We start from the raw sequence: 24,885 nt of genomic DNA, 5'->3' as shown, positions 1-24,885 counted from the left end.
TGTTTCTTTGGTGAATCGAATTAGACATAGATTTTAGCACCAAGGACTCAAGGTTTGGTGACTCAACTACAACCCTGGTTTTCCATAATCTTATTTGTCGATGCGTCAATGTTTACCAACAGAGCAGAGAATACAATACAGATTTTCAAATAATGCATCCCTTAAAATCTTTTAAAAGTACATCAATAGGGACATTCTGCTGATATGTACATTTCATTCAGTTCAGTTCAGATCTTTGTTGTCCCTGAAAGAGAAATTTGATTAACAGCAATGGACACAAAAACACAACAGATAAACAGACATAGGACAATGCAACACAACCTGATGTGATAGGCCGCAACTATGACACTACGACACTTACTGCTTTATTGTTCTCTTAAACTTGAATTCTCATTTACAGTATAATTCTCACAATAATTGATAACAATATGAAATGCATTTTTTATATAAGTTTAAGTCTTTAAAATGTGTATCTGCAGGCTTCCCTGGGCCACATGGCCAACCAGGTCGTCCAGGTGTTCCTGGTGTTCCAGGTGATGCTGGAAGACAGGGACCACCGGGGCCACCTGGCCCAAATGGGCCTCAAGGTAATAACATGATGTAACTTTTTTTCTCTTAAACCTGGATAAACAGGGTACAGATATATTAAGATCAGACATAATGGGTTTTTAGGATTTGGCTGAATAAAGCATCACAAATGCATATTGATGAAGTGCATGAAACAATAATATAAGCTTTCAGTATACTAGTGTTTTAAGAACAATTTCAGAAGACACAGGCGAAGACAAATGGATGCCGTTTGTTTATTTGGATCCCCATTAGCTTCATTTTAGCGAGAAACTTTTCTTCCTAGAGTCTGCAGTTTACATTGTGACTATTTATTATACATGTGCCAAAGGGGAAGCACTTTTCAGAGCAGAATACCTACACCCATCAAGATTCTTCTTGCTTTTATGTGATTTTGTGTCAGGGCCTCTGGGGCCACCAGGTCTGGATGGACTGCATGGGCTGAGAGGACCAAAAGGAATGAAAGGAGCAAGTGGTAAGAGGTCTTAAAATGTCCAGGATCCTTGACAGTTAAGTTAAGCATTGATTTCTTTAGATGTCTTTTATTTTGGGTCCTTTCTTGATTTTAAGTACATACTGTGCTGCATGTGTGTGGACCAACATTTTTTTAGCTTTAACATAAATGTCAGTTACTTTCTGTTACGAGTCAGAATGAATTTGGAACCAGACGCACGACTCAGAGACAGAAGATACAAACAATAATTTATTAAACAGCGAGTGACAACGGGGAATAAATGTACTACATGAAATATAATGTGACTAGACTGTGCTGCATGAAATATAATGTGACTGGAATGTGCTACATGAAATATAATGTGACTCTAATGTGTTACATGAAATATATGGTGATGAGAATGTGTTACATGAAATATAATGTGACTAGAAAGTGATCCCAAAACCCAGAGTCCAAAAACACGTGTGAAGTTGAGCCAGACGTAGACGAACGAGATGACGGGGGGGAAGACGAGGTTGCAGGAAGGGCAGGCTTGGGTAACTAACGAGAGGGAGAAAAAACATGAGAGGTCAAAAACACGACAATCAAAAACGAGCATTCACAGAGTCACAAGAGAACTGGTGTTGACACGGCGAGTACAAAGGGAAGAACAATAATCTGGCGCTGGCAGCATGGATTGAGCCGGCTAAAATAGTGTGCTGATTGGAGTGCCAACACCTGTGAGCCAACCTGAAACCAATCGCTAATTAAGGGGGGAAGGGGAGACACAGACGGAGTAGACAGACAGGGAAAACAAAACAAACAAACAGCACACAAAAACCCCCAAACATGACACTTTCAGCTGAATGTTGCACCCCTGACTGATTCCAATAAGTAACAAAAAACAGTAAATTAATTACCTTTTTTGTATTTTATTCTGTACTCGTTAATGCATTTTATTTGAATCTTTCTCTCTTATGTATCCATTTGTCTTCAAGGCATAGATATCCCTGGCCCTCCAGGACCAAATGGTTTTCCTGGAATCAAAGGTCTCATGGGCATTCCAGGACCTCCAGGAGCTTCTTACCCTGGACCTAAAGGCCAGAGGGGCCCACCTGGCAGCACAGGTATCATATCTGTCATTGTTAAACTGAAACGTTATCAGTGCAGTAGCCAACGAATTAAAGCCAAAAGCATGAAATGTTGGTAACCTCCCAATACTCCCAGTGTAAGATCTGTAAAAACTGTTTTTATTTCAATAACATGTTATTACATGGTTGGTAAGATTGTATTGTGTTTGTACCATTTTGTGCCTTTCTTCCCAACAGGCTTTCCAGGTATCTCAGGTGAACATGGTTACCCTGGTGTTGAATGTCGCACACCTACATCTGGATCCCGAGGAGATGCAGGATATGAAGGACGACCAGGGCCTCCAGGTGTGTGTGCCTGGTTATCTGTTTGTCCATGTTCAAGTCCATCTTTGTGTGGCTCATTGACTACATATTTATATATGCCAAAATACCCTTGTGTTGGTAATAACAAATTGTGTATTTGTAGTTATTATTAATTGGAGTTCATTATTAATTGTGTGTGCTTTTGTGCTTTTACATATTTATGTCTGCAACTGGGAATATCTGTTGGTGTTTCAGGCCCTCCTGGAAATCCAGGCCGTCCAGGCAGCAGTATTTCCAACAAAGGAGACCCAGGCCCCTTTGGTTTCCCTGGGATATCAGGTCGAAAGGGCAGTAAGGGACTTCCCGGACCTTCTGGATCTCAGAACAACATAGGCTTTCCTGGGCCAAAAGGTACAAAGCTGCTACACTTTTGCCATCAGTTTTTACAGTGCAGACATCCACTCTAATGCACTTGTCTTAATTTGACAGGAGAAAGAGGCCCTGAAGGTCCTAGGGGTTTTCTGGGACCCAAAGGACTGAGAGGTGACCCTGGGCCTTTTGGTCCCAAGGGAGTAAGAGGCCCAGGTGGTGACAGAGGTAGGCCGCAATAGTGTGAGTCTAACAAGCATATATACTTTACTGTTGGTTTTTGGTTTTGTCTTCGTTGACCTATAGATTTGTTCTTTTCAGGTGCCAAGGGTCCTCCTGGTGATTTCATTTATGGACCACCAGTGGATTCTTTTCATGGACTCCCAGGACAAAGTGGTGACCCAGGACCTGTGGGATCTCCTGGATATGCGGGTCCTCAAGGTGCTCCTGGGCGCAAAGGCAAGCGTTGTGATTTGATCTCTGTCCATGGTGTCCATGCTGTGTCTGAAATAATAAATACTACTCATTGTCCCTCGATAATGATTTCATCGTTGAGGATGGGTACTAAAAAAAACGGATTTATTGGTCAGTAGAAAGGGCATTGGTAAGCTCGTGAAAAAACTGTTCTTGTGCACACAGACTATAGTCTGATGTCTCTATTCATCATTAGATTAAACTCAAATAATCATTTAACCTTCATAAAACAGCTTGGTTTGGTAACAAATTCCAGCAAATATTAACTCATCTGTTCCTCCGTTTACTTAGCAACAGAATGCATGACGCCATATACTGTTATTGTTTGGGCCGTTGTACACTACTTTTTTCCAATTCACAATGATTCCACTGTATTGGATGTAATAAGAATAACATAGAAAATTCCCTTTACAGCATACTGTGTTATTAATATTGGGTAATTGGCCCATGTATGTGTGAATGTGATTATTATGTGTTAATCAGTGTGCTTTTTTATTTGTCCGTTCTTGTGTTTTAAAGGAGAGAAGGGCACTATGGGATCTCTCGGCCAAACTGGCCCTCCAGGTCTTCCAGGTCGTAACGGTCCTGTAGGAGACCCAGGAGATGCTGGTCAACAGGGATATCCAGGTCCTCAAGGTTAGTAATTAGACACGACTGTTGTACTTTTTAACTTCGATTATAATTTAGGCAGTTTTATGCAGAGTGAAGGACATCTGTTGTCAGACACTCCACACAACTGACTTTAGTGTCTCTTAGTGTCTCTCGTCATGAGATTTTGGGTTAATGTAGAAAAGCCTAAAATAAATAGATATAAATCTATTACATGCATATTTATAGAACATATTTAAAAACAGCAACAGCTGACCAAAGTGCTGTACATGTAAAACAAACAAGCAATATGGTGTAGTTACAGAGGAAGGAGATAAACAACCTCACAGAATATCACACACATGCACAAAGGCTGTTCCACAACCAAGGGGTCTTGACTGCAAACGATCGGTCACCTCGAGGTTTTGACTTGAACGAGGGACAGCGAGGAAGCCCATGTTTGAAGATCTGGTCAGGCCTATTCGTTCTGTATCTTACCTGTTATTATCCACTTTTTACATCACAAATGTACCCTTTTGTCTACCCCTTCATGCTAGGCACATTAGGTCCACCTGGTGATCCAGGTGAGCGAGGCCATAAGAGGGCCAGGAGGTCAGGCTTCCTGTTGGTGATTCACAGCCAGTCTGTTCAGCTGCCGAGGTGCCCTGACGGCAGCAGTCAACTTTGGTGGGGCTACAGTCTCATCTACTTGGAGGGACAAGAAAAGGCTCACACTCAAGACCTGGGTAAACATCTAAAAAAACAGTCATATTTATTGTTGCCGAATGGCTGTATTATTCAACAACCCACGGTTTTAGTATGTATAAAACTTCCATCTTTTCATTTACTCTATGGTCCTCCTCTTCCTCTTCTCCTTGTAGGCCAGGCAGGCTCGTGCCTCCCCGTTTTCTCCACCATGCCTTTCTCCTACTGCAACAAAGCAGCCTGCCACTATTCTAGCCGTAATGACAAATCCTATTGGCTTTCCACTACCACTTCTATACCCATGATGCCAATGTTTGGCCAGGAGATTAGCTCCCACATCAGCCGCTGTGTGGTGTGTGAGACAGTGTCACCCGCTGTGGCTTTTCACAGCCAGGATCACACCGTCCCTGCATGCCCACCTGGCTGGAGGAGTCTGTGGACAGGGTACTCATTCCTCTTGGTGAGTGTGATAAACAGATTGTATATGACAGATAATTGCTGTGAACTAAGTTTACATTTACCAGCCTTTTTTTTCTCTTCAGAACACAGGGGCTGGTGATGAGGGTGGTGGCCAGTCGTTGACATCTTCAGGTAGCTGCCTTAAGGATTTCCGGGCTCACCCCTTTATTGAGTGTCAGGGTGCAAGGGGTTCCTGCCACTACTTCTCTGATATGTACAGTTTTTGGCTGACTACCGTTGGTCAAACAGAGCAGTTTGTTACGCCGTTGCCCGGCACGATAAAGGCAGCTGACCAGCAGAGACGCAAGACCAGTCAGTGTCACGTCTGCCTCAGGGGGCTGTAAAGTACCTTATCATTTTGGGTTGTAACTTAAGATTGTTTTACTCTTTTGATTCATTACAGTTTAAAAGTAATTACCACTTTCATGTATAAAAAATGTATTGGATGAAAAAAGTGACTTGCAATATAAAATGTTAGCTTGCTAGTTAGCATCTTTTATTTAACCTTTTAAATAATGTTGTGTATTTTATTCTTTTTTTTTTAACTTTCTTTTCAGTTACGTGTTATGTCTTGTGATGAAAATGTTGAAAATAGATCAAGTTGCTGCTGTTTCTCCTTCAAAAGTCATTCAAGGTTTAACATAAAAGATGCCTGCAGAAATATCAAGACAGTAGAAAATGAATAATTTCCACAGGACTCAAATTTCCATAGAGGGTTTCAAGTTCATATTTATTTATTTCTCTCAACAGAACCCAAGTGACAATCAGAATACAGTACTTTTTTTTTCCTCAAACATGTTTTTTCCTTTTCTTTTTTTCGTACGCAAAAACAAGAGAACACTCAGTGCAATAAGACAGAGGACTCTGACAGTGCGGTGCTCTCTCTACCTTTTCACAGTGCACGTTTATACACACAAAGAGATTGTACATCATCATTATTACATTTCCAACCTTTGCCCTCCAAATTATCATGGAGGAGGCAAAGAAAATGCCTTCAAACAATCATTTTAAAAGTTCAACTTGCATACAGTGTAGCTTGGCACACACAAACAAACACACGGCTCTCTCCCTCAAACACGCATGTAAAGGTACAACACAGAGGGACCTCTGTGGTGTTGATTCTCACTAGAGAAGGGGTACTGCACTCGCATTCCACTCTGAGGGTTAGCGCACGTGTCCAACCCAGACTATTTTGGCAATGTCAACATTGCATTTGAATGTGCTGTAGAGAACCAATTTCAATGATGTAAGTAGGAAGTTGAGGTAGAGGGAGAGAGCAGGGGGGAGAGGGACATGTATGTAATCCGCCTGATTGTATGTAATGACATATGATGGGTAGTGCATTTCTTTTTTCTTTTTACAAAGCCTCAAAGATTTGTAGGCCCTTGTGCAACCCCTGTCTGCTTGACTGGGTAGAGCTGTTGCCATGTTATAGGTCCTTTGATCTCCGAAACGGTTGCCAGCCGATTGAAATGTGAATATTGTCCGAGACAACCAATCATGACTGCATGTCACAGACAGCCAGCCTGCAAAGGCTTTAACCTCCCTCTCGCCAAATAAATGAAAACTTACATGGCACAGCTACCTTTAACATTTTCAAAAATATATATATATAAGCATAATCTTGAAAGTTAATTCTTAAGCAAGTGCATATGGCTATTATAATCTGCAGTTAAATTAGGAAATGCTCTAAAAGCTCAGGTGATGATTGTACGGGCTGGTTGTTGGCATCAAGTATTTACAATGTGTCGTAGTGCTCGTAGTGTACATGGCAAAGTAAGGGCGCTGGAACTCGCCAGCTATTGCCACCGACCCCATTTAAAAGAACTGACCGTCCAAAGTGCAACCACACCCTTCTCTCGCTTTAACAGGCTTTGGCTGGTTTTGGAAGTTAAACTGTTGATAATGTATGTTCTAATTTACTACCTCCCCAACCCACCCTCATAGTGTATCTTAGATTACAGCAGAAACATTTCACACTTGTCATTGCTCTCCCACATGCCAGCCAACAGGGTTTTTTTGTCCTAAATAAAACGATTCAACCGCTTCAAAAGGCTTTGACTTAGTTACTACACAGCTTCTTACTGTAATATACAAACTGAAGCACACAAAGTTTCCTGTTTCTGTTCCAGGGCCATCTGTTGTACATTGTAGAACATACTGGACCAGGCATGGAGGGCATTGGAATCTAAAGCACGTTAACTCCTCAACTTACAATACAACAGTGAAAACGTAAAGAATATATAGACAGAAATGAATAGTCCATTCATTTTCAGTGCTATTCAGCACAAGAGAAAAAGCATTGGGCATAAGAAAATTATGCTACTACAGTACAAGTATTGATAGATTATGCTTTCAAATGTAAAATAACCTGAACAGAAATAACAAAAACAAAAATTAGATTGCATCTACACCTACTATACATAATTTAAGCGGTTTTTAATCCCCATCTCATTTAGAAAATATCTATTCATCAAATATCTATTCTACTCATTATATTACAAGAATCCAATCACAGGAAATAGAAAAATATCAAATATCACCAGTGATGATAAGAAAACATGACAACCTGAACGAGCAGAAATATTGCTATGGTAACCACCATTGTCCATTGACATCAGCGAGGAACTTCTTGGTGCTTTTACTGGCTGTCCTGACACCCCTGAATTGTTGCAGGGAAGCATCAGCACAACCAAAATGAAAGAGGGATGGGGTATCTCGGGGGGTTGTGTGGCAGGGAGGTGTAAGTGTGTTTTTAGATGGCAGTGTCCCAGAACACAGTTTTCTGTGTAGGGTAAGGGGGAGGACGGATCTTTTTGGCCCCACCACTTTTCCCCCAGCCTGGGAGGACTGATGAACTCTCTTGCTTGCACTGACTCCGCTCCTGGTGCCTCTCCTCGCTCCTGTCAAGAGGAGGAGGAGGAGGCCTCTCTAGAAATCTCTGCAGGTGTGGATGCTGTCTGGAGCGGATCTCTTGGCAGAGGGTGCGCTTCCTCTCGATCTGTTCCAGCATGGTGGTGTCTCCACAGATCCATGGCATCTGGGGCATCTGAGGGGCAAAGACGATCCGTTATTTAAAGTGACTTAAAACAATGCTGCTTACAGACAAAATTGGTCTTAAGAACTAATCTTACTTTAGGGAATCACCTCACTATTTACATATTACTTCATAGTAAGAAAGAGTAAAGAAGAGAAAAGTAAGAAACTGACATGAAAAAACAAACATTTTCAAGGCCTATAAATCTGAGATGAACAAGCCGGTCCACATACCTGACTTTGTTGTGCCTCTGCTGCCCTCCTTTGTGGCGTTCCCATTGGAGAGGGGTTAGCAGGCATAGAAGGTGATCGGGCATACTTTGGTGCTGCTTTCAGATCTAAAAAAAAAAAAAAAAAAAGACAAGAAAAAACACATATATGTGTTACATAAATAAGAAATTCATTTATTTCAACTTAATGTTAGGCTGTATAAACAAGGTCAATTCAAAAATATGCCATGAATCTGAGGTCTTGATGCTCACCATTTCCTGTCCCTGCTATCATTGGTGGGCTTCCAGACGACCTCCCATGGTGAGTAGGCGTGGTTATGGATGAATGCTGTCCCGACATTGTGCTGCCATTCCTCTCATGTGCTTTTGATTGGTCACTGCTGTAATTTCCTCTGTTATCCCGCCTGGGAGTGCCATCCGATCTGTAGGTTCGGTCCTTACTTTCACCCCTGTACTCCATCGCAGAAGGGCTCTTTGTGCTCTTTGCATCATACTGATGCTGCTCTGATCCATTCGAACTCCGGTCTTTGCTGTCCCGTCTCACTTCGAGTCCTGTTCTGCTCAGGTCTTTACTGTCCTGTCTGGGTAGGGGAGGTGGAGGATGTTCTCCTCCATTGTGGCTACTTCGATCTCTACCATCATGCTTTGATTCAGAACTGATCTTGTCCCTGCTGCTGCTGCTTTTCGAAGTTTCTTGTCGGGTGAGGATCTCTGGTGGTTGATCTATTCTACCTTCATGTCTATGTTCTACATCGTTCCTTACTCTCTCTTTGCTATCCTGTCGTGGTAACAAATCTGGACGTTGCTCTTTGCTATCGTGCCTAAGTTCCAATCCGGATCTTGCTCTGTCTTTGCTGTCTTGCCGGGGTAAAAGCTCAGGGGGCCTGTCTCTGCTATCGTGCTTTGAGTCCACATGTGAATTCCTGGCTCTCTCTTTGCTGTCTTGTCGGGGTAAGAGCTCAGGCGGCTGATCAAGCAGTCTCTCTCGACTTTCATGTCTACTGTCTAAACCATTTCTCACCCTTTCCTTGCTGTCCTGTCTTGGTAACAGCTCAGGCGGCTGATCTAACAGTCTCTCTCTGTCTTTGCTGTCCTGTCTCAGAAAAGGCTCAATTCCCTGTCCCCCGCTCCGGTCTTTGCTGTCTCTTCTCGGCATCAGGTCACCATTGCTGATCCCTCTGTCCTTGGAGTCTCGTCTTATCAATGGGATAGGCTCTACACTGCTGCAGCCCTGATCCCTGCTGTCCCTGCTGTCCCTTCGAACAGGGGGTGCATCGACACTGCTACAAGTACGGTCTTTGCTGTTGCGTCTGTGGGATAGTTGCTCAACATTGCTGCTCCCTCTTTCTTTGTCTTTGTCCTTGTCTTTGTCTTTGTCTTTGTCTCTGCGATGAGAAGACTCTTTGCTGTGGCGATCCTTGGAGTCTCGCTTGGACTCCTTGCTGTGACTGTGGCGCTCCTTGCCTTCACGCTTGGACTCGCTGTGAGACTTGCTTTTGGACTCAGCTGTAAAAAAAAAAACACATTCAGGACACGAACACTGATTTCTCAATTCCAAGCTTGTTATGCTGCAGTTGACTATACATTTAATCAAATTGAATATAACAGATTAACTATGTCCAAATGCTTTTCAATTAAAATGTATAAAATCCAAATTAATGTCCAAACTGCATAAAATCCTTGAATAAAGAAAAGGTAAAATAAATCCCTTGGAGGAAAACATGAAAAAAGAATTAACAGATTTTCTACTTGATGTTTCTGCAGTACCACCATTTATTCTCTAGGTGTCACTCACTACCCACTGTGGTAGCCGCAGCAAGAGACTGCAGTAAGATGAGTCAATACTTGGGCTAACTGACTTCAGAACTGTGTTCATTAACTGTTTAACACTTATTAAGCCTCATCTATGCAACTGAACAACTATTTGTTGTTGGTTTCTTTATTTTCTTCCCTGTACTTGTCTATGCGTCTAAAACTTCTTATTTCTTATTTCTAATTTCTTAATTGTAATAATCACCGTATATCTTATGTCTTTGTTTAATTTGACTATGATTTATTTAAAAAACATTTTTCTTGAGCATTTGTTTTTGAGTTTTTATGCCTCAGCCTGTGTGCATAGAGAATGATAATTATTAACTGGATGTATGTCGCCCATTAAATTAATTTTGACATTATAAATAATCCCTTCAAAGATATAAATGTATATGCATGATTGATCTCCATGTAGGATGCTTCTCTATATGGTTTCTATATGGGCTTTAACATACAGTACCATGCACAAGCATCCCTGGTCATCCCTATCCCATTTCATGTTATGCGTCATAGCTCTCTCGAATGTGCGTGTGTGTGTGCATGTGTGTGTATGAATGGGAGCGTTGCGATTAACCAGTTGGTAAGTGGGTCAGACTAGCTGTTGCTGTCTCGATTACCACAGAAAGGCAGAGTGAAAAAAAATTAACCTTCATTCATCCTGGTAGGATTGCACGGTCTGTACACCGTGTGTGCTTGTTGGCCAGTCACAGAAAACACACAACGTGTCAGTCCTGCAGCGCAGCTTAATGTGGTGCATGTGGTGTACACAGGTGCTAGATTAAAAGGGCCCAGCCTTGATGTATAGAAAGCATATGCAAGCTGTTTATAAGCCATATGGGGCTAGAGAAGTAAATGCTTTCAAATGGCTCATTGGTAAGACATCACTGTTTTTTTTTTTGGCACCTGAATGATAATTTGATAATAATAAAATACCAATACTTAATGTAAGCCACTCATTTATGCAAGACAATGCAAAGGGTTTAAATGGAAACCAGTTTGCACATACATACATTAACTGGAACACATACATTTCAGTTAAGCCAAAATAGCCAGTAACGTAAAAAAAAAAAAAAAGTCTCAGCCTTCACTATCCCTAACTGCCCAGCCGCCACTGTTTCCTGATTGGCTTTACCCTAAGTAGAGTGTGTGCTAATTGGACAGAAAAGAGAATCTGAAATCCTCTGATCAGGTGAAGATTTGAGTTCAGAGCTGTAGCTTTTTTTCCCATCAGGAGCTCATTGCTCTGCTGTAAACCAGCATGCCCTGAGCTGTGATTGGCTGCATTACTCACAGGAAGGGAAGCTGCAAATAAGAAACACGGATTTCCATTCCTTCCACTGTTGCTATGTTGTAGTTGCTAAGAGTGTTGAGTAAAGATGAATGTGTGGACTCTTTTAAACCCCTCTTTATGTTTTATGTACGAAGGTGCTGTGGGAACATCAGTTAATTTAAAGGACAGTGACAAAAGTAAAAGTCTTTTTCAGCTCTCAATAAGAGAAACTCTGACTCAAGGTTCATTCTTTGAGTTAAAGTTCACTGTAAATGATTAAATATTCCATATTATTTATTAGTGACCCTTTACAAATAATGCATAGAAGGCTGCATCTACACAAACCATCATGCATGAATGAAACATTTAATGCCTGCACTCAGCCATATTTAATTCATTTACATTACATTAGATGTCAAAATACTGAGGTTTATCATAGCTATTCAACAAAAAAATGCTTTGCATTAATCACGAGCCTGGCATGTCGATTTTTTTGACTGACTGCTGATGTAGCTGTCACCAGTCTCGCCATGAAAAAAAATGTGATCCTTTTGCAAATGTGTTTTAGTGTTTTTTACATCCTTTTTGTAAATTTAAAGCAACGTGTATGCCTATGATTAGGAGAATATTCTGCTTTCCTTCACAGCTGTTCACATTTCTCTTCACATTTGTTTTGGCGGGGTCTTCAGTGTGGAATGGCTATCAGTGTTTACACATGATGTTTACATATTTAAAACGTAATGCTGCCTGATGGCCTAATGCCATGAGTTTGACAGACCTGCTGTCCACTGGAGTCTCTAATCCCCTGAGATTAAATCATACGATCTGTATGAGACTTGGCTCGCTGGGTCTAGATTAAACAAATGGAAGGTCTTGGAGAGCACCGAATCACCATTCATGGTACAGTGGAAGTGATGCATTCGTTGCACAGCCTTCTAATTGTGCAGGTTTGTTCATGTGGCAACACAAAGCAGGGGTAAATCAGACTATTACTTGCGTGAACTTCCGCATGAATCCAGCTGATGCTTTTAGACAGATTAACCTTATCCATGTTGCTCATAAACAGCCTGCATTGTTACTCCTTTTTAGTGTTGGCACAGATCTTTTCTTCATAACTGTCATTGTTTTAATAATGAAATGCAGTAATAAGCTGTCTTTCAACTTTAGGAATGAAAAGACATTTAAATGTGACCTTTGCTGTTGCCGTTGCCTTAATAAGCTCCAAAATGAAGAGACAAAAGTGTGAAATGACTCACTCTCTCCAGGTTCTTTTGATTTCCTGCCACTGGTGTTTTTCTTCAACATGTTCCTGCCTGTGGTGAACAGGTTTGTAAGTTCATCAAGCGGGCTAGTGGGTGTCCTCGATCGCCCCGTCGACACATTCTGCATTGAGCCATGGAGTCGACCCACCCCATCTTGAGGTGGCGAGCCTTTGCCATGAGGGGTGGCAGAGGCGCTGCGTGGCAGCCCTCCAGGAAAAGGCATGGGAGCATCAAAGGGAGGCGTACGCATTAGACTAAGAGGGGTAAGACAGCGACCCATGCTGACTGGGGATGGACAGGCCGAGTGGCTGCGCTGATAAGAGGAAGAGGAGGAGGATTTGTAGAGTGTGCATGGAAGAGGAGGTGCAGAGGAGCGGCCTGATACGGTGAGGGTTGGGGTGGCAGTGAGTTCCCTACGGATGTGTGCGGAGGAGGGCGGCTCAGAGGAGGACGTGGGAGATTTGCTGTAGGATTGGTTCTCCAGCATGGGCAGTTTGGTTACGTCTAGAGGGGTTAAGGGAGACTCGTCTGAGTTGGGTGAGCACTGAGCAGGCGCCGGTGGGAACACCAGCAGAGGTGGTCGATGGGTGAGTAAATTAGGAAAGGGTGCAGGAATGTCACATAGGGGAATGTTCCGAGGTGTCGAGCAGCGACTGAGAGGTTCAGGGTCGTATGGGGCCGGGGTGGGGCAAGCAGAGCGACATCCCACAGGGTCAGTGCGATACTCCATATCATCCAGAGCTGGGTACTTCATCTCCTCATACACAGACTCTCCGGGCTCCTCGTCCTCACTCTTCAAGGGCTCTCGTGCTCCGACGTCGATTCCACCCATCTCTATGTAGACAGGTTCATCCTCACAGTCGTCCGTGGGGCTCTCATCACTCTGTGGAGGCGATGTGTTGCGTTCGCAGGGAGAGCCTACATGATGGAGGGGTCTAGAGGGACACACACCATTGCCTGCATGGCTCTTGATGTAGGACTCATCAAAGGAAACACTCAGTTGTGTGTTGGGATTTCTCTTAGGTTTGGGTGGGGGCACCCTCCTGCAGTCCTCGCTGCATCCTTGAGCTGCTATAGATGACAGAAAGAAAGAAAGTGAGAACACGAATACTTTGAAAGAATCTATTTACCAGCAATAAGTACACACTATATTATTTGTTTCCTAGTTCCTCATTCATTGACTATATTGTTGTGTGTTCAGCTGGGGAACATTTTTTTATGGTCAGACACACCTTAATCTCCTATGTAGCTGCCTCATTCTTTAACAAACTGAATGGAACAAAAATCTATTTTTGTGAATCATTTATCATTCATATAAAGCCCACTGCAGTGTGACGGGTCAGATATAGGTCATTGTGTGTACTTCCAAGCAATATCTTGAGTCAGATTTGTGGAAATAGTTGAGGCATATGCATGTTTCTAGGTCACATATACGGCAGTGTGTAGTATGTGAGTATAGTATCTGGGTCACACACACTGTGGAGCTTTTTTCCGATTGTGGTGACGTGGCATTGCAGTGTGAATCTTCTTTAGATGTGCTGCAGTGAGGCGATGCAACTACGTTCACATTCACATAGATTGTGCTGTTGAGTGCGGTGCTAATGCTGGTTTACTTACAGCAGAGAGTGCGGTTTTTCGATGTATTTCTAGGTCAGACTGAGATCTTTGAATAAGGAGTGTCCCTTTATCTGACTGAAGTGAAGAGATAGACCATGTCTGAAATTTTCAAACTGCACATTTGACATCTTTAATAATTCAGATGCCAGATGGCCCGGACACATGCATACTTCCTGTAACTGTATGACTCACCACTGTCACTACATGCATGGACACACGCATACCTGCACAGCACATGCCAACACATTCATGAGGGTGAAAATTAGGACAACCATGGACACATTTAATAACACCTTTCAAGTTAATCTTTACAAAGAATTTGAGACTAATCTTGTCAGTATATGAAATGGCTCTGAATATATGGCTTTGCAGAATATATTGCAGACAATCAGATGGACTGGAATAAAATAAATAGAAAATGTTTGATTTGATGTTTATGGGTGGATCAAAGGTCAAAGTTGATGATGCTAATCAGGGTGTAAAAGAAATTTCTGTTTCCACATCCTCGCCTCATTTCATAGTGAGTTAATAAATGATTTGACTCAACCAATATGTTTTCTTTGAATATGCTTAATTGGAATAATGATACTAATGTTCTTTTTTCAATTTGTGTGTGTCAATGTCTGCATGCATGCCAATGTGCATATAAGCGTTTAACTGTCCTTTTAAAAAACAAACCACAAACCAAAAAACAATAACCAGATAAATTGATACACCAACAGGTTGGATTTTCAAATCTGCTCCGGCACTGATAATGGTGTCATCCCTCCAAACATGTCTTACTCCTTCTCTTTCGCTCTCTATCGCTGCCTCTTCTACCCCTCCCCCTGTAGCGGATGTGTTTACCCGCAACCTCCTCCCCCCCTCCCTCTCCTCCTGGGGAAAACGAATCTAGGTCAATCGCTCCTCCTGAATGAATTCTACTCTAGCAGGCTCCACCTCTTCCCGCTACAGCGCCAGCTACAGAGCACGCAACCCTCCCCTCAGAAAGGGACACCCCCACACTCTCACTCTGATTGGCTCCGAAGCCTCATACTTTAGCATCTCTGGAGCCCCATTGGCTGAAGCTGCTCAGTGATTCGGTGATTGGCTGGGTTGCAGGGGGTCTTGTTTCTGTGGGATGGTTGCCGTGGTGCCCAGGAAGATCTGTGTGCATACCGAGATCCCCACCAATCTACGTTGGGCAGGGCGACTCCCTAAACATCACGTCTGCAATGAAGCATCCTGACTGAAATGGAGTAAAAGCTTTCTGACACCTGTAAATTCGTTTTGCTTTCACAGCCACCTGCATCAAAGAGAATTATAATATTGCAAATGTCAGTTTAATTTTGCAATGCTTTGAAGCTTTTCCATATCTTCTACAGTGGCATTTGACAGTTGGCTGTGTGCATTCTGCATTTTATACAGCGACAATTAAATCTGTGTCTTGTTGTGGGAAACATTTCTTTAGCTCAATTAATTCCTGTCCTATTCGTTTCCTTTGCATACACTGAGTTGATTCACTTTAATTATGCCCTCATATGTGGCCAAAGAGGCATATTGTGCGTGTTTATTTTGCTTCAGAAAATTGCTGCAGGGTGCTTCTGCTGGATCTCTATCAAGCCATCTTTCACTTGTGGCTTTGCCAGTTTTAACTGGAAGGAAGTGTTTGGCATTCATTGTTTATTTACCATGTAGAACTGTTCAAGTATGTCATTTTTAGACAAGGTTGCAATACAGACGTGTATGTTTCCTTATGTGAAGCAGAAACAACTTTAGTAACTATTTAAAGTAAAAAAAAACAAAAAAAAACAACGTTAAAATCCTGCACAGTACTTAGATTCATCCGCTGGTGAACTCGAAAAAGCCCAAACAATGTAACTGCCATTCCTGTGTGTGATACTATGGCGCATCAACCCCAAGCTCAAGATGTATGTAAAGAATTCATAATCTTATTATTATTTTACAGTGTTCTTAAGTTCTTGGGCTTTAATGTACATTTCTATTTTTATTTCTGCAAAGCTCTTTGGTAAACTGTTCGGTAAACTAAAGTGCCATTTAGGTGCTATAAGAAGTATTTATGATGCTATCTGACCACCTGTTGGACAAGGACAAATGTGAACTTTCTAAACAGCTAAATATATGTAAATGTAAGTAAAATAGCACATATAATTACAAATGATGACTTTTCCTTTAAATTCTGATCAATTCCTTAAAAAATGCACCAGCCTATGCAGTTAATTATTCTGACACCTAAACATTTTGGTCCACTGTCATCAAACAAAGAAGGTATGCTTTACATTATCCAACTGTTTCGACTAATCACTGACGTGCACATAACACCTTGGCTGGTTTTTTCATTATTTCTTTATTTGTAGTTCAATGTACTGCAAAAATTTACCATGTGGCTATGGCTTAACCCCTTCATTCTGATACCTTCTTGTTTTCTATAGGTTGCTAAGTGGGAAGTATGCAGTGAATAGCTAGATGTCATGTCATTGTACTAGAAACTGTGCTGAGGAGGTCACTGCAGAGAGCAGCTATATATAGCGCAGCAGTTTGGTGCGAAGTGCCACCACCACTCACCGTCACATCTCTCCCCTCGGCAGGTGGACATGGGACTGTGGTCCACCGCCTCAGACGACATGCTCAGCTTGGTGGCCGGGTCCCTCCTGGGCTTAGGTGGAGGCTGTTTCCTCGAGGTCGGGCTCCCTACCTCCTCCTCTCCTCCACCCCCATTGTTCCCACCACCAACAGAGTGGAGGGACTGGGAGCGGACAGAGAAGCCTTGCCCACAGGCGAGGGCATGTGGGTGGGGCACACGTTCCTGGGGGTCCGGCATGGTAATGGAGCCCATGCGTAAGTGCTTGCCTTCGGTTGTAATATCCTCCCCAGTTCTAAAATAAGGAAGTGAGGAAGTAAGAGACAAAAGTAGATAAATAGTCAGGGGAATACAAATTCCTTTGTAAGTACTTTATGAATGATAAAGAAAAAGTATCTCACACAAAAGTAGCATCTTAAAATAATGGCTTTAAATTAGGAGAGACCAAAATCTTGAGCAAAGTTTACAAATTAGCCTCTGAAGCTATTCCTAACAGTAGACAGCTAAACCAGCTTGAAGAAGCATGTTTCCATTTCTGTGTTTGTCAGTGTGCAGGATGCAGGTTTATAAAGTATATGCTAGTTTTCTTATTTTCTTCAAATGGCTCAAATCATGATAGTGCTACAACAACAGACTTGTTAGTGCCTCTGAAAACATTGCTTCTGTCAGGACAACCAATTGATTTGAGTTTAACCCTGGATTCGACCCACGCCGCACACACAACCACACACATGTAATGACACCATGGAAGTCCCCCCGCCTGTATACAATCAATCCCTGTAAATGGATGATTGGCCTGAATGGAGCGTTAATGATGTCTGAGTGTTTTGTGGTAATGGGGGAAAGGAGGGCAGTTTGCCAAACTCACACACTTGTAAACATAGACATACACACCAACGCAATCAGGGTAAATGAGCTCAATGATACTACTGTGCTCTGAAACATTGTTTTATACATTTTGTAAGATGCATTTAAACATTAATTCTGAACTTCTATTGCAAGCAACAAGATGACTTCACATGCAAGACAAAAACATATTTTTTCTAATGTGTGCATGCATGTGGTCTTTTATGTGTGTACGTTTATCGTGTTGTTTTTTTATTCCCCTAAGTGTGTGACTTTGCTGAGTCTGACTTCCTCCAGGCCAGCTGCTGAACAGAAGGTGCTTGGTGGGGTGGGTTTATTGGTCAGGGGCTTTACTTTGCCTAGCAACAGGGTACCCATAGAAACCAGACACAGAACCAGCTGCTGCCACACAACAATAATAAAGTGCACGTGCACTTCATACAGGTATCATAATCACAGCAAAATGTCTTTAAAGCAGACGGAGAGGATAAGTGCTTGCAGCAAGAGGAGGAGCTGCACAATTAATGTCATATTAAGGAAAGCAAGTGCTCGTCACCAAATCAGCTGTTGATGTTGATATTAATAAACAATCTGTGTTCAAATTGTAATAATATTATCATCACTGTAGGAGCTCTTAAATGTCTCTGTAGAAAATATTCAACCATGTTATTCAGCCACAGGTATCAGCAGCCCAGTATTTAGATGCTGTCCTTATTATAGTTTTTTTAATGTGCATCTGCTGTGATTGTTTGCATTGTGTCCGTCCATATACATGAGACGTTGGTGTGTGTGGGAGGGTCGTGTGACTGGACTTGTGGTGACTGGATTATTTATAGGATATTTGCCCAGTGATTGGCTAGAGGACAGACCACAGGTGCATTTGGACTGGTTGGCGCTGACTTGTTGTCGGGCAGTTCTGGTTCTCTCACTGTGACACTGTGCAACAGGAAAAACAACTTTGCAGAAAAAAAGAAGAAAAAAATTCAAAAACTCAAAACAGATTTTGAGTGAGAAAAAGACAGGGACAAATCTGTCCTTTGAATGTAGGCATGCTAACATAAAAAAAAAACAAAAAAAAAAAAAAACAGCCGTTTGGAATTTGCAAGTATATTTAAATATAAGAAAATGTGAGCGTGTGTTGTCCTTGTGTTTGCTGTGTGTGCGTGTGTTTACAGTATATTTACATACATTTGCATGTGTGAGTCAATCTGTGGCCATCTGCCTGTGTGTTTGCTTGTGTATGACTGTGTGAGTGACTTCTTAAACACAATAAAAGAAACTCAGAGTGAGAGGACAGCAGACAGGAAGACCCGCCTCACTCAAACCAAACGTGCTGATCTGATTGGCCTATAGCTGTTCCAGCTGTCACCAGGCAGAACATATCTCCTGCAACAGAGCTCACACTTAATCTCTCACTAACAGTTTTTTTTTGTTCTTTCTTCCTCTTTTAAATACATGTGCTCTAACAAGCCCTTGAAAGCTAACATAATCACACAAGCAATTTGTTTCTTTCCCTTTCTCACACACTAATATATTAGATTTCCCTGTGGTAAGTGCCTGCACACAATCAGGCATGCATGTACTTGCTGTTGTGCACACTCAAATGCAAGCATGAGACCTCATACTATCTCTCACTCTCAGTCAATTACTGTAAAAATGGGTCGTCTCACTGACCTACTTATAGGCCCTCATGAAAAATCCAGTTATTTTTTGGACTCTTCCTCCAGTGACTGTGTATTAATATTTTAGCATAAGCAACAGCTGAAAGACAGTGGAAGGATGGCAGGACAGTCCTTGCCACATTACTTATTCCTCGGGCATCGCCCCATCCCACTCACCAAGCAACTGAGCAAGACTGAATCTGACTGTAAGCAACAATGGCAAAACTGACATTGAGCTGGCAAGTGATGAAACGGAATCCAGGATAGATAAGCAACATTTTGAGCCTTAACCATTTGTAAAGTGTAGACCTCTAGGTCAGCTTTGATCAAGTGACGGATATACAATGATTGTACCGCACTATTTAATATCTACACACAGTCACTATTGCAGCAGTGAAGCAGCTTTATTTGGTCACATGACCTTTGACAAAAAACATGGCATGGTTCAAAGTTCTCTGGAGTCAATCAGTTTAGAAGAACCCCATCTGGTCACACAGAGATGCTCAGCCTCCAAAACCACATCAACATAATCATCTGATGCACATTTAAAACTCCCAACAGCTGCTGAAATATGATGTGCCACCTCCGACAGCGTGACGGAACATACAGTTTTAGATTAATTGACAATGATGGACAACATTTCCCATAAGGCCTTCTGCAGTGACTGGAGCATGCTGCATCGTCAGAGTAATTGTCTTATATTCAAGGTAGGAGACAAGTTTCTCCAATACTTCATGGGTGCTTTCTCATCATTTTCATGACTTCTTTTAGACTCTGCAGACTATAACACAGACACATGGATGCAACATGAAACAAATACTTAATATTATTGTATCTTGATGTATGTCATTTTCAAACGAGTGATCATACCAAGGACCTAACCCTGACGAATGATATTGTCTGAAGTTTCAATCCAACCAACCATGCAGATTCATGGCTTCATTTAATTGCTCCTGAAACCACATTAAAACATGCAAAGCAATGGGTAAATGTAAAAATTATTATCTAAAAAATGACAACCTATTGTGTCTCTTGGGATAGTTTTATGTTCTGAAGTCCAGTGCTCAGCTTTTTGTGAAAACAAGGTAGCCCAGATGTCCATTTCTTTGCACTAACACATCACCTCCCTCTGCCATGTCCCGTTCACATCCCAAACACTCGGTGACTTAGTGCTCGCTGTTCTACCCCACAACACAAGCACGCCTTAAACACGTGCCGCTCATGTTTTGTGAGTGCGAGCCTCCCATTCGCTCAAGTTTTGGGATGCCCTACAGTGGTGTTGCTGCGCATAGCAGCGCTGCTTTAACTGCTTTGACAGATTGTGTGACGGATTTCTGATAAGCTTGATCGTTTGAAAAACTAAGTGATAACACAACTTTTAGACAGTTGGTATTTTTATCACTACACCAGGATAGTTTGGAAAAACACAACAACAATACAAAACGTCTTTTAACAAGTCTAATTTCCAACCTTGCATCCCAGCACACTTTCTGTCTCAGCTCACCCCATTCCACCTTAGTTTTGAATGCTCTCTGTATTAAAAATGGAGCAGCAATGACCTCAATCCAAGGACAAGTCCTTAATAAGTCTAAAAGTGAAAATTTAATTATCCTCTCAAGATCATGGGGTGCACTAGTCCACACTCACAACCCGCAAACTATGGCAACCTGCCATTGCCATAGGGACCCTCTGGCCACTTGTCCTAATTCTTCTTTCATTTATAGAGCGGAGCCCTTTTGGTGTGCTTTAGAAATAATTAGTTTACCAACTCCGATTTAACAAAATAATCTGTCTGTTAATCTTGGATACATCTGTGAAAGAGTTGTTTTCATACTACAGAACTTTTCTTTTTCTTTTTTTTCAATCTTACCTCCTTATGGCCTCCACCTGTTTTCTCTTCTTGTCGTTTTTCTCCTGCAGGAATGCTCTGTTTCTCTCATTCCTTGCGAGGTCCAAGTTCTGAGCTACCAGGCCGTTGTAGGCTCTCAGCCCATTCTCCTCAACATACTGGAAAAAACGGAGAGTTTCCTCCTCTTGGGAGCTCATCATTCTTCAAGTGATTCCACAGCATTCTGACAGGGACATATTGAAATTGTTAATGGTGATTGATAATACAGAGAAAAATACTCTGCCACAAGAAAACACTCTAGGAGAATGCAGGGAATTGTGAGTGCACATTACGTGGATGCAAAACAAGCAACGTGTTACGTCAGTGTTCATTCACTCAGCCTTCCTTTTTCAAGGTCAGGCTTGGTGAGATGAAAACTGGGGGAGAAGGATTGCATCAGCACCAGCATAATGTCACAAGTGAATGTGTGTGATGTTGCTATTGTTTGACATGTTTTTGTTTTTTTTTACTGTTGCTGTTGAGTTGATGGCCTAAGACACACAAGCTTGCATTACGCCCGTGTCCAAATGAGAAAACGTTGGAGCATCTTTTTCTGTCATTCAATGTGCACATTACAAAAAAAAAACATACACAACAGCTCTGGACATGTAAATATGACAACAGTCAAGGGAATCACTATTCTGATACAGTATTTCACAACCTTCAGTTTCCATTTACTTATTGGCAGGGCATCATCTGCGGCTGCTCATTTTTCTCAGTTGTGTTCGCACGTTTTCTGGCTGAAATTGCAGGCACCAACCAAGTGAGTGTCTGAATGAAACTGAAGAAAAAAACGCTTTCATCTTCTGTGGCTGTGAATTACCGAGGAGTTATATACTTTCAGATGAGAAAATCTATTACTCCTGGGAGCCATCACAAGGATTAAAATGAGCAAACCTTACGAGACTGATGTGTGGTTTTCGCATATGCGGATATCAGGATCAATCTTGTTTTGAGGAGCTAAAAATAACTCACTCTTCACTTGCTCCTTGCTGCTTTTGATTCCGTTAAAAGAAGATTACTGACAACATCTTTGCTATCAAAAAAAAAAAAGGCGTTTGCATGTATCTGTTAGGAAAAGCCTCTTCAAGAAACATAAGCTTATGCACACTTTCATAGCATAATTCTCATCTTGTTTTTGGGAACCGTTTTAAATAGCATTGTTTGCAGCCACTCAAGACCAACACCCAGCATGGAGCGCCTAATGATGCTAGTGAAGTGTGCATGCAAATACATTATGCATTTGGCTGAAAGCATGTGCAACTGCATGTAACCTGGAATGTACCATAGGTAACAGCCAAATGTGAATTTGGAGAGGCCAGTGGTGGAAGAGAAGAAGACAGTGCATGCTTTTATGTAGGTCAATGTTTTCAGATCAGCCTAAGACTCATGCTTGTTTACGTGTGAAAGACGCACTGAGTGTGAGTGTGTGGAGGGGGAGGGGCTTGTGATAACTGTGTATGTATGTTTGTGTGCCTGCATATGTGTATGTGGCAAGGGCATCAAATGGGTTAGAGGAAGGGGTGGGGGTGGGGGTGGGGGGGGTGGGCTTGGCAGATGGAGAGTCCAGGGCAACAGAGAGACTGGCCATTGTCTGGCCATCCTCAGCATCCCTCTAATTTTGTGTTTGTCCATCAATAAGTCCAGCATGGGGCATGGGTCATCGGCTTTATCTGCTGGTTCCACTCTCTATGACATGCTCTCAACATGCTTTAGCTTAGGTTTTAATGCACATGAGAAGGAAAGTGAAAAAAACAAAAAAGAACCGCCATCTTGGAGTAGAGTTCAAACTAGGGCACAGCTTCCCGGTGTCTAGTGGTGGAGAGATTTTTCTCCCCTGCTTATCAGGTCTTATCGCTGACGCACAGGCATAGTAAGAGGTCAGAAAGCTTCACAAAGGACGCAAATCTAGGCTCCAGACAAGAACAAGGTGCACCGGTGAGATGTGTGAAGGTTGCAGCAATGGGAAGGTACAGTTCAAACAGTGTTTGAACAGAATTAAGCCTGCCTGCTTAATCCCTGTAAGCCTGCAGCTGCACTCTGCACTAGAATCAGCTTGTTTATCACACTGTTTTTACTATCTGAGTCTTTGGCATTGGATTGTCCTCTGATAAGTCATTGATGAAAAATTTTATTCTTGCTTTCTAATTTCTTTAAAATCTTTATTTTTTTGAGTAACCTATTTTCCCGAAAACATCTTTCATTTCCTTGACACTCTCTTTGCTGTACACTTTACCGGATGCATTTTCTGTTCTTTTTCTAGCTCATCTCCATTTGCACCAGTTCACATGGGTTGCAACAGTTGGAGCACAGATGTGCACTTTGCTTTAAAAGTAAATGAAAGTGGCACATTGTTTCTGTTTCCAGGCAACCGTGTCACAGGGAAAAAGGTTGCATGGATATTCTGGGGACACATTGTCAAAAAGATTCCAAGGCACATTGTCTGGTGACATGCGTGGGCGCTCGTGCATGCAAGCAGACACACACACACACGCACACACACGGTCAGGGCTATACAGTGGACTAAGTAAAGATTAACCTGTAAATCAGGGCACATGCAGGAGTTACACTTGGCATCAGTGCTTGTAGAGTTTGTATGTGCACATGAGTAGAAAAAAACGATGCAATGTGTATAACATTAGCAGGGGGGTAGATATCTTTTAGGCATTGTCATGTTTGTTTTGTGTAGGCAATGCTTAGATGCATACTTACAATGGGGCTGTGTCCCTGATAGATTGTTGACCAACGTGTCTTCTGTCTTCTCCTGATGAGTCCAGTGCACGCTAGTGAACTCTGACCTATGCTGGAGCACCAGTGCACTATTCCACTTAAATCCACATAGACTCCCATCCATTGTATGGTCCCACTGGTTGACTTGCTAAAAGTATTCCCTGTGACCCAGGATGAGGTTAGTGCTAGAGGGGAGCTGGGCCATTGGGTGCCCAGCCCAGGGCTCCCTCCCCTGGCACAAAAGGGAGATTCGACCCCTCCAGTCCAGATGTTGCTTAACTCCAATCCAGTAGCCAGCTTCAGAGTTCCACACATCTGCACATGCTAGAGACAGAAGGCAGATACAGTGCAGCGACAGACCGCACCCGTAACTGCAAACATAACACACAAACACACACTCACACTCTCTCACATCAAACTCCCCTTGCAGTTGATCATCAGGCAGTTACAGTCCTTCCAATGCGTCTTTCTCTGAAAGTCTGTCCTTTGGTTTCAATACGTCAGAATGCAGAAAATGTCTCAGAGTAACACAGGTGAAAGGAATCCTCATCCACAATTGAAGGTTGAGACAGAGGTATGATGTATGTTTCCAGTTATGGAATTCCCTGCCGGCTCCCTCCTGCCCTGCCTTTCCACAAAGGTCTGCTCAGTTGCTCTGTGCTTAAGCAGATGACACCGGGCATCCCAGCTATAGATCACAATCAGATAAACACGCCCACTGCCTACTGTAGCTACCCTCCACTAGAGCGTCATCCTCTCTCCCTCTTGTCTCCTTCCTTGCTCTTCCTACGCACCGCAGTTCTTGTGGCTGTGATCTTTTTAACTCATCTTATTTCATGTTTTTGTCTCGCCTGCCTTCGCACTGCTGCTGCACTCTTACTGGAGTCTGGATGTGTTTTTCTGCTTTTCAGCACCACGGAGAGCTCTCCCTGTCAGACGGCGAGGGAGGAGGGGAAGGGGGTT

General features: G+C 42.4%; 2 protein-coding genes across 3 annotated transcripts in view; one reads left to right on the top strand and one right to left on the bottom strand.

Moving 5' to 3' along the window:
• Nucleotides 1-5,783, top strand: part of LOC306827201 (uncharacterized protein) — a 19,701-nt gene extending 13,918 nt beyond the window's left edge. The window contains exons 38-48 of the mRNA XM_079348871.1: nt 480-587; nt 971-1,042; nt 1,999-2,127; nt 2,329-2,436; nt 2,650-2,805; nt 2,884-2,991; nt 3,085-3,222; nt 3,757-3,873; nt 4,383-4,571; nt 4,707-4,990; nt 5,073-5,783. Of these exons, the coding sequence (XP_079204997.1) occupies nt 480-587; nt 971-1,042; nt 1,999-2,127; nt 2,329-2,436; nt 2,650-2,805; nt 2,884-2,991; nt 3,085-3,222; nt 3,757-3,873; nt 4,383-4,571; nt 4,707-4,990; nt 5,073-5,333 (1,670 nt within the window). The 3' untranslated portion in view covers nt 5,334-5,783. The remainder of the gene's footprint in view (nt 1-479; nt 588-970; nt 1,043-1,998; nt 2,128-2,328; nt 2,437-2,649; nt 2,806-2,883; nt 2,992-3,084; nt 3,223-3,756; nt 3,874-4,382; nt 4,572-4,706; nt 4,991-5,072) is intronic.
• nyap2b (neuronal tyrosine-phosphorylated phosphoinositide-3-kinase adaptor 2b) lies at nt 5,535-24,885 on the bottom strand. 2 transcript variants are annotated; one of them, XM_079349211.1, is made up of 7 exons: nt 23,905-24,885; nt 21,175-21,376; nt 16,782-17,092; nt 12,594-13,670; nt 8,508-9,761; nt 8,260-8,363; nt 5,535-8,038 (listed from the first exon to the last, which is right to left on the bottom strand). In XM_079349211.1, exons 2-7 carry the CDS (start codon nt 21,351-21,353, stop codon nt 7,745-7,747), a joined length of 3,219 nt encoding a protein of 1,072 aa, XP_079205337.1. In that variant the 5' UTR covers nt 21,354-21,376; nt 23,905-24,885; the 3' UTR covers nt 5,535-7,744. The 2 variants fall into 2 exon arrangements, with proteins under 2 accessions (XP_079205337.1, XP_079205338.1); XM_079349212.1 differs by having other exon boundaries at nt 12,594-13,667.

Source organism: Symphodus melops, assembly GCF_947650265.1.
Source record: "Symphodus melops genome assembly, chromosome: 7".
Classification (NCBI taxonomy): Eukaryota; Metazoa; Chordata; class Actinopteri; order Labriformes; family Labridae; genus Symphodus; species Symphodus melops.
Note: the sequence above shows the minus strand (reverse complement) of the source record. Positions and strands in the feature narration are given on the sequence as shown.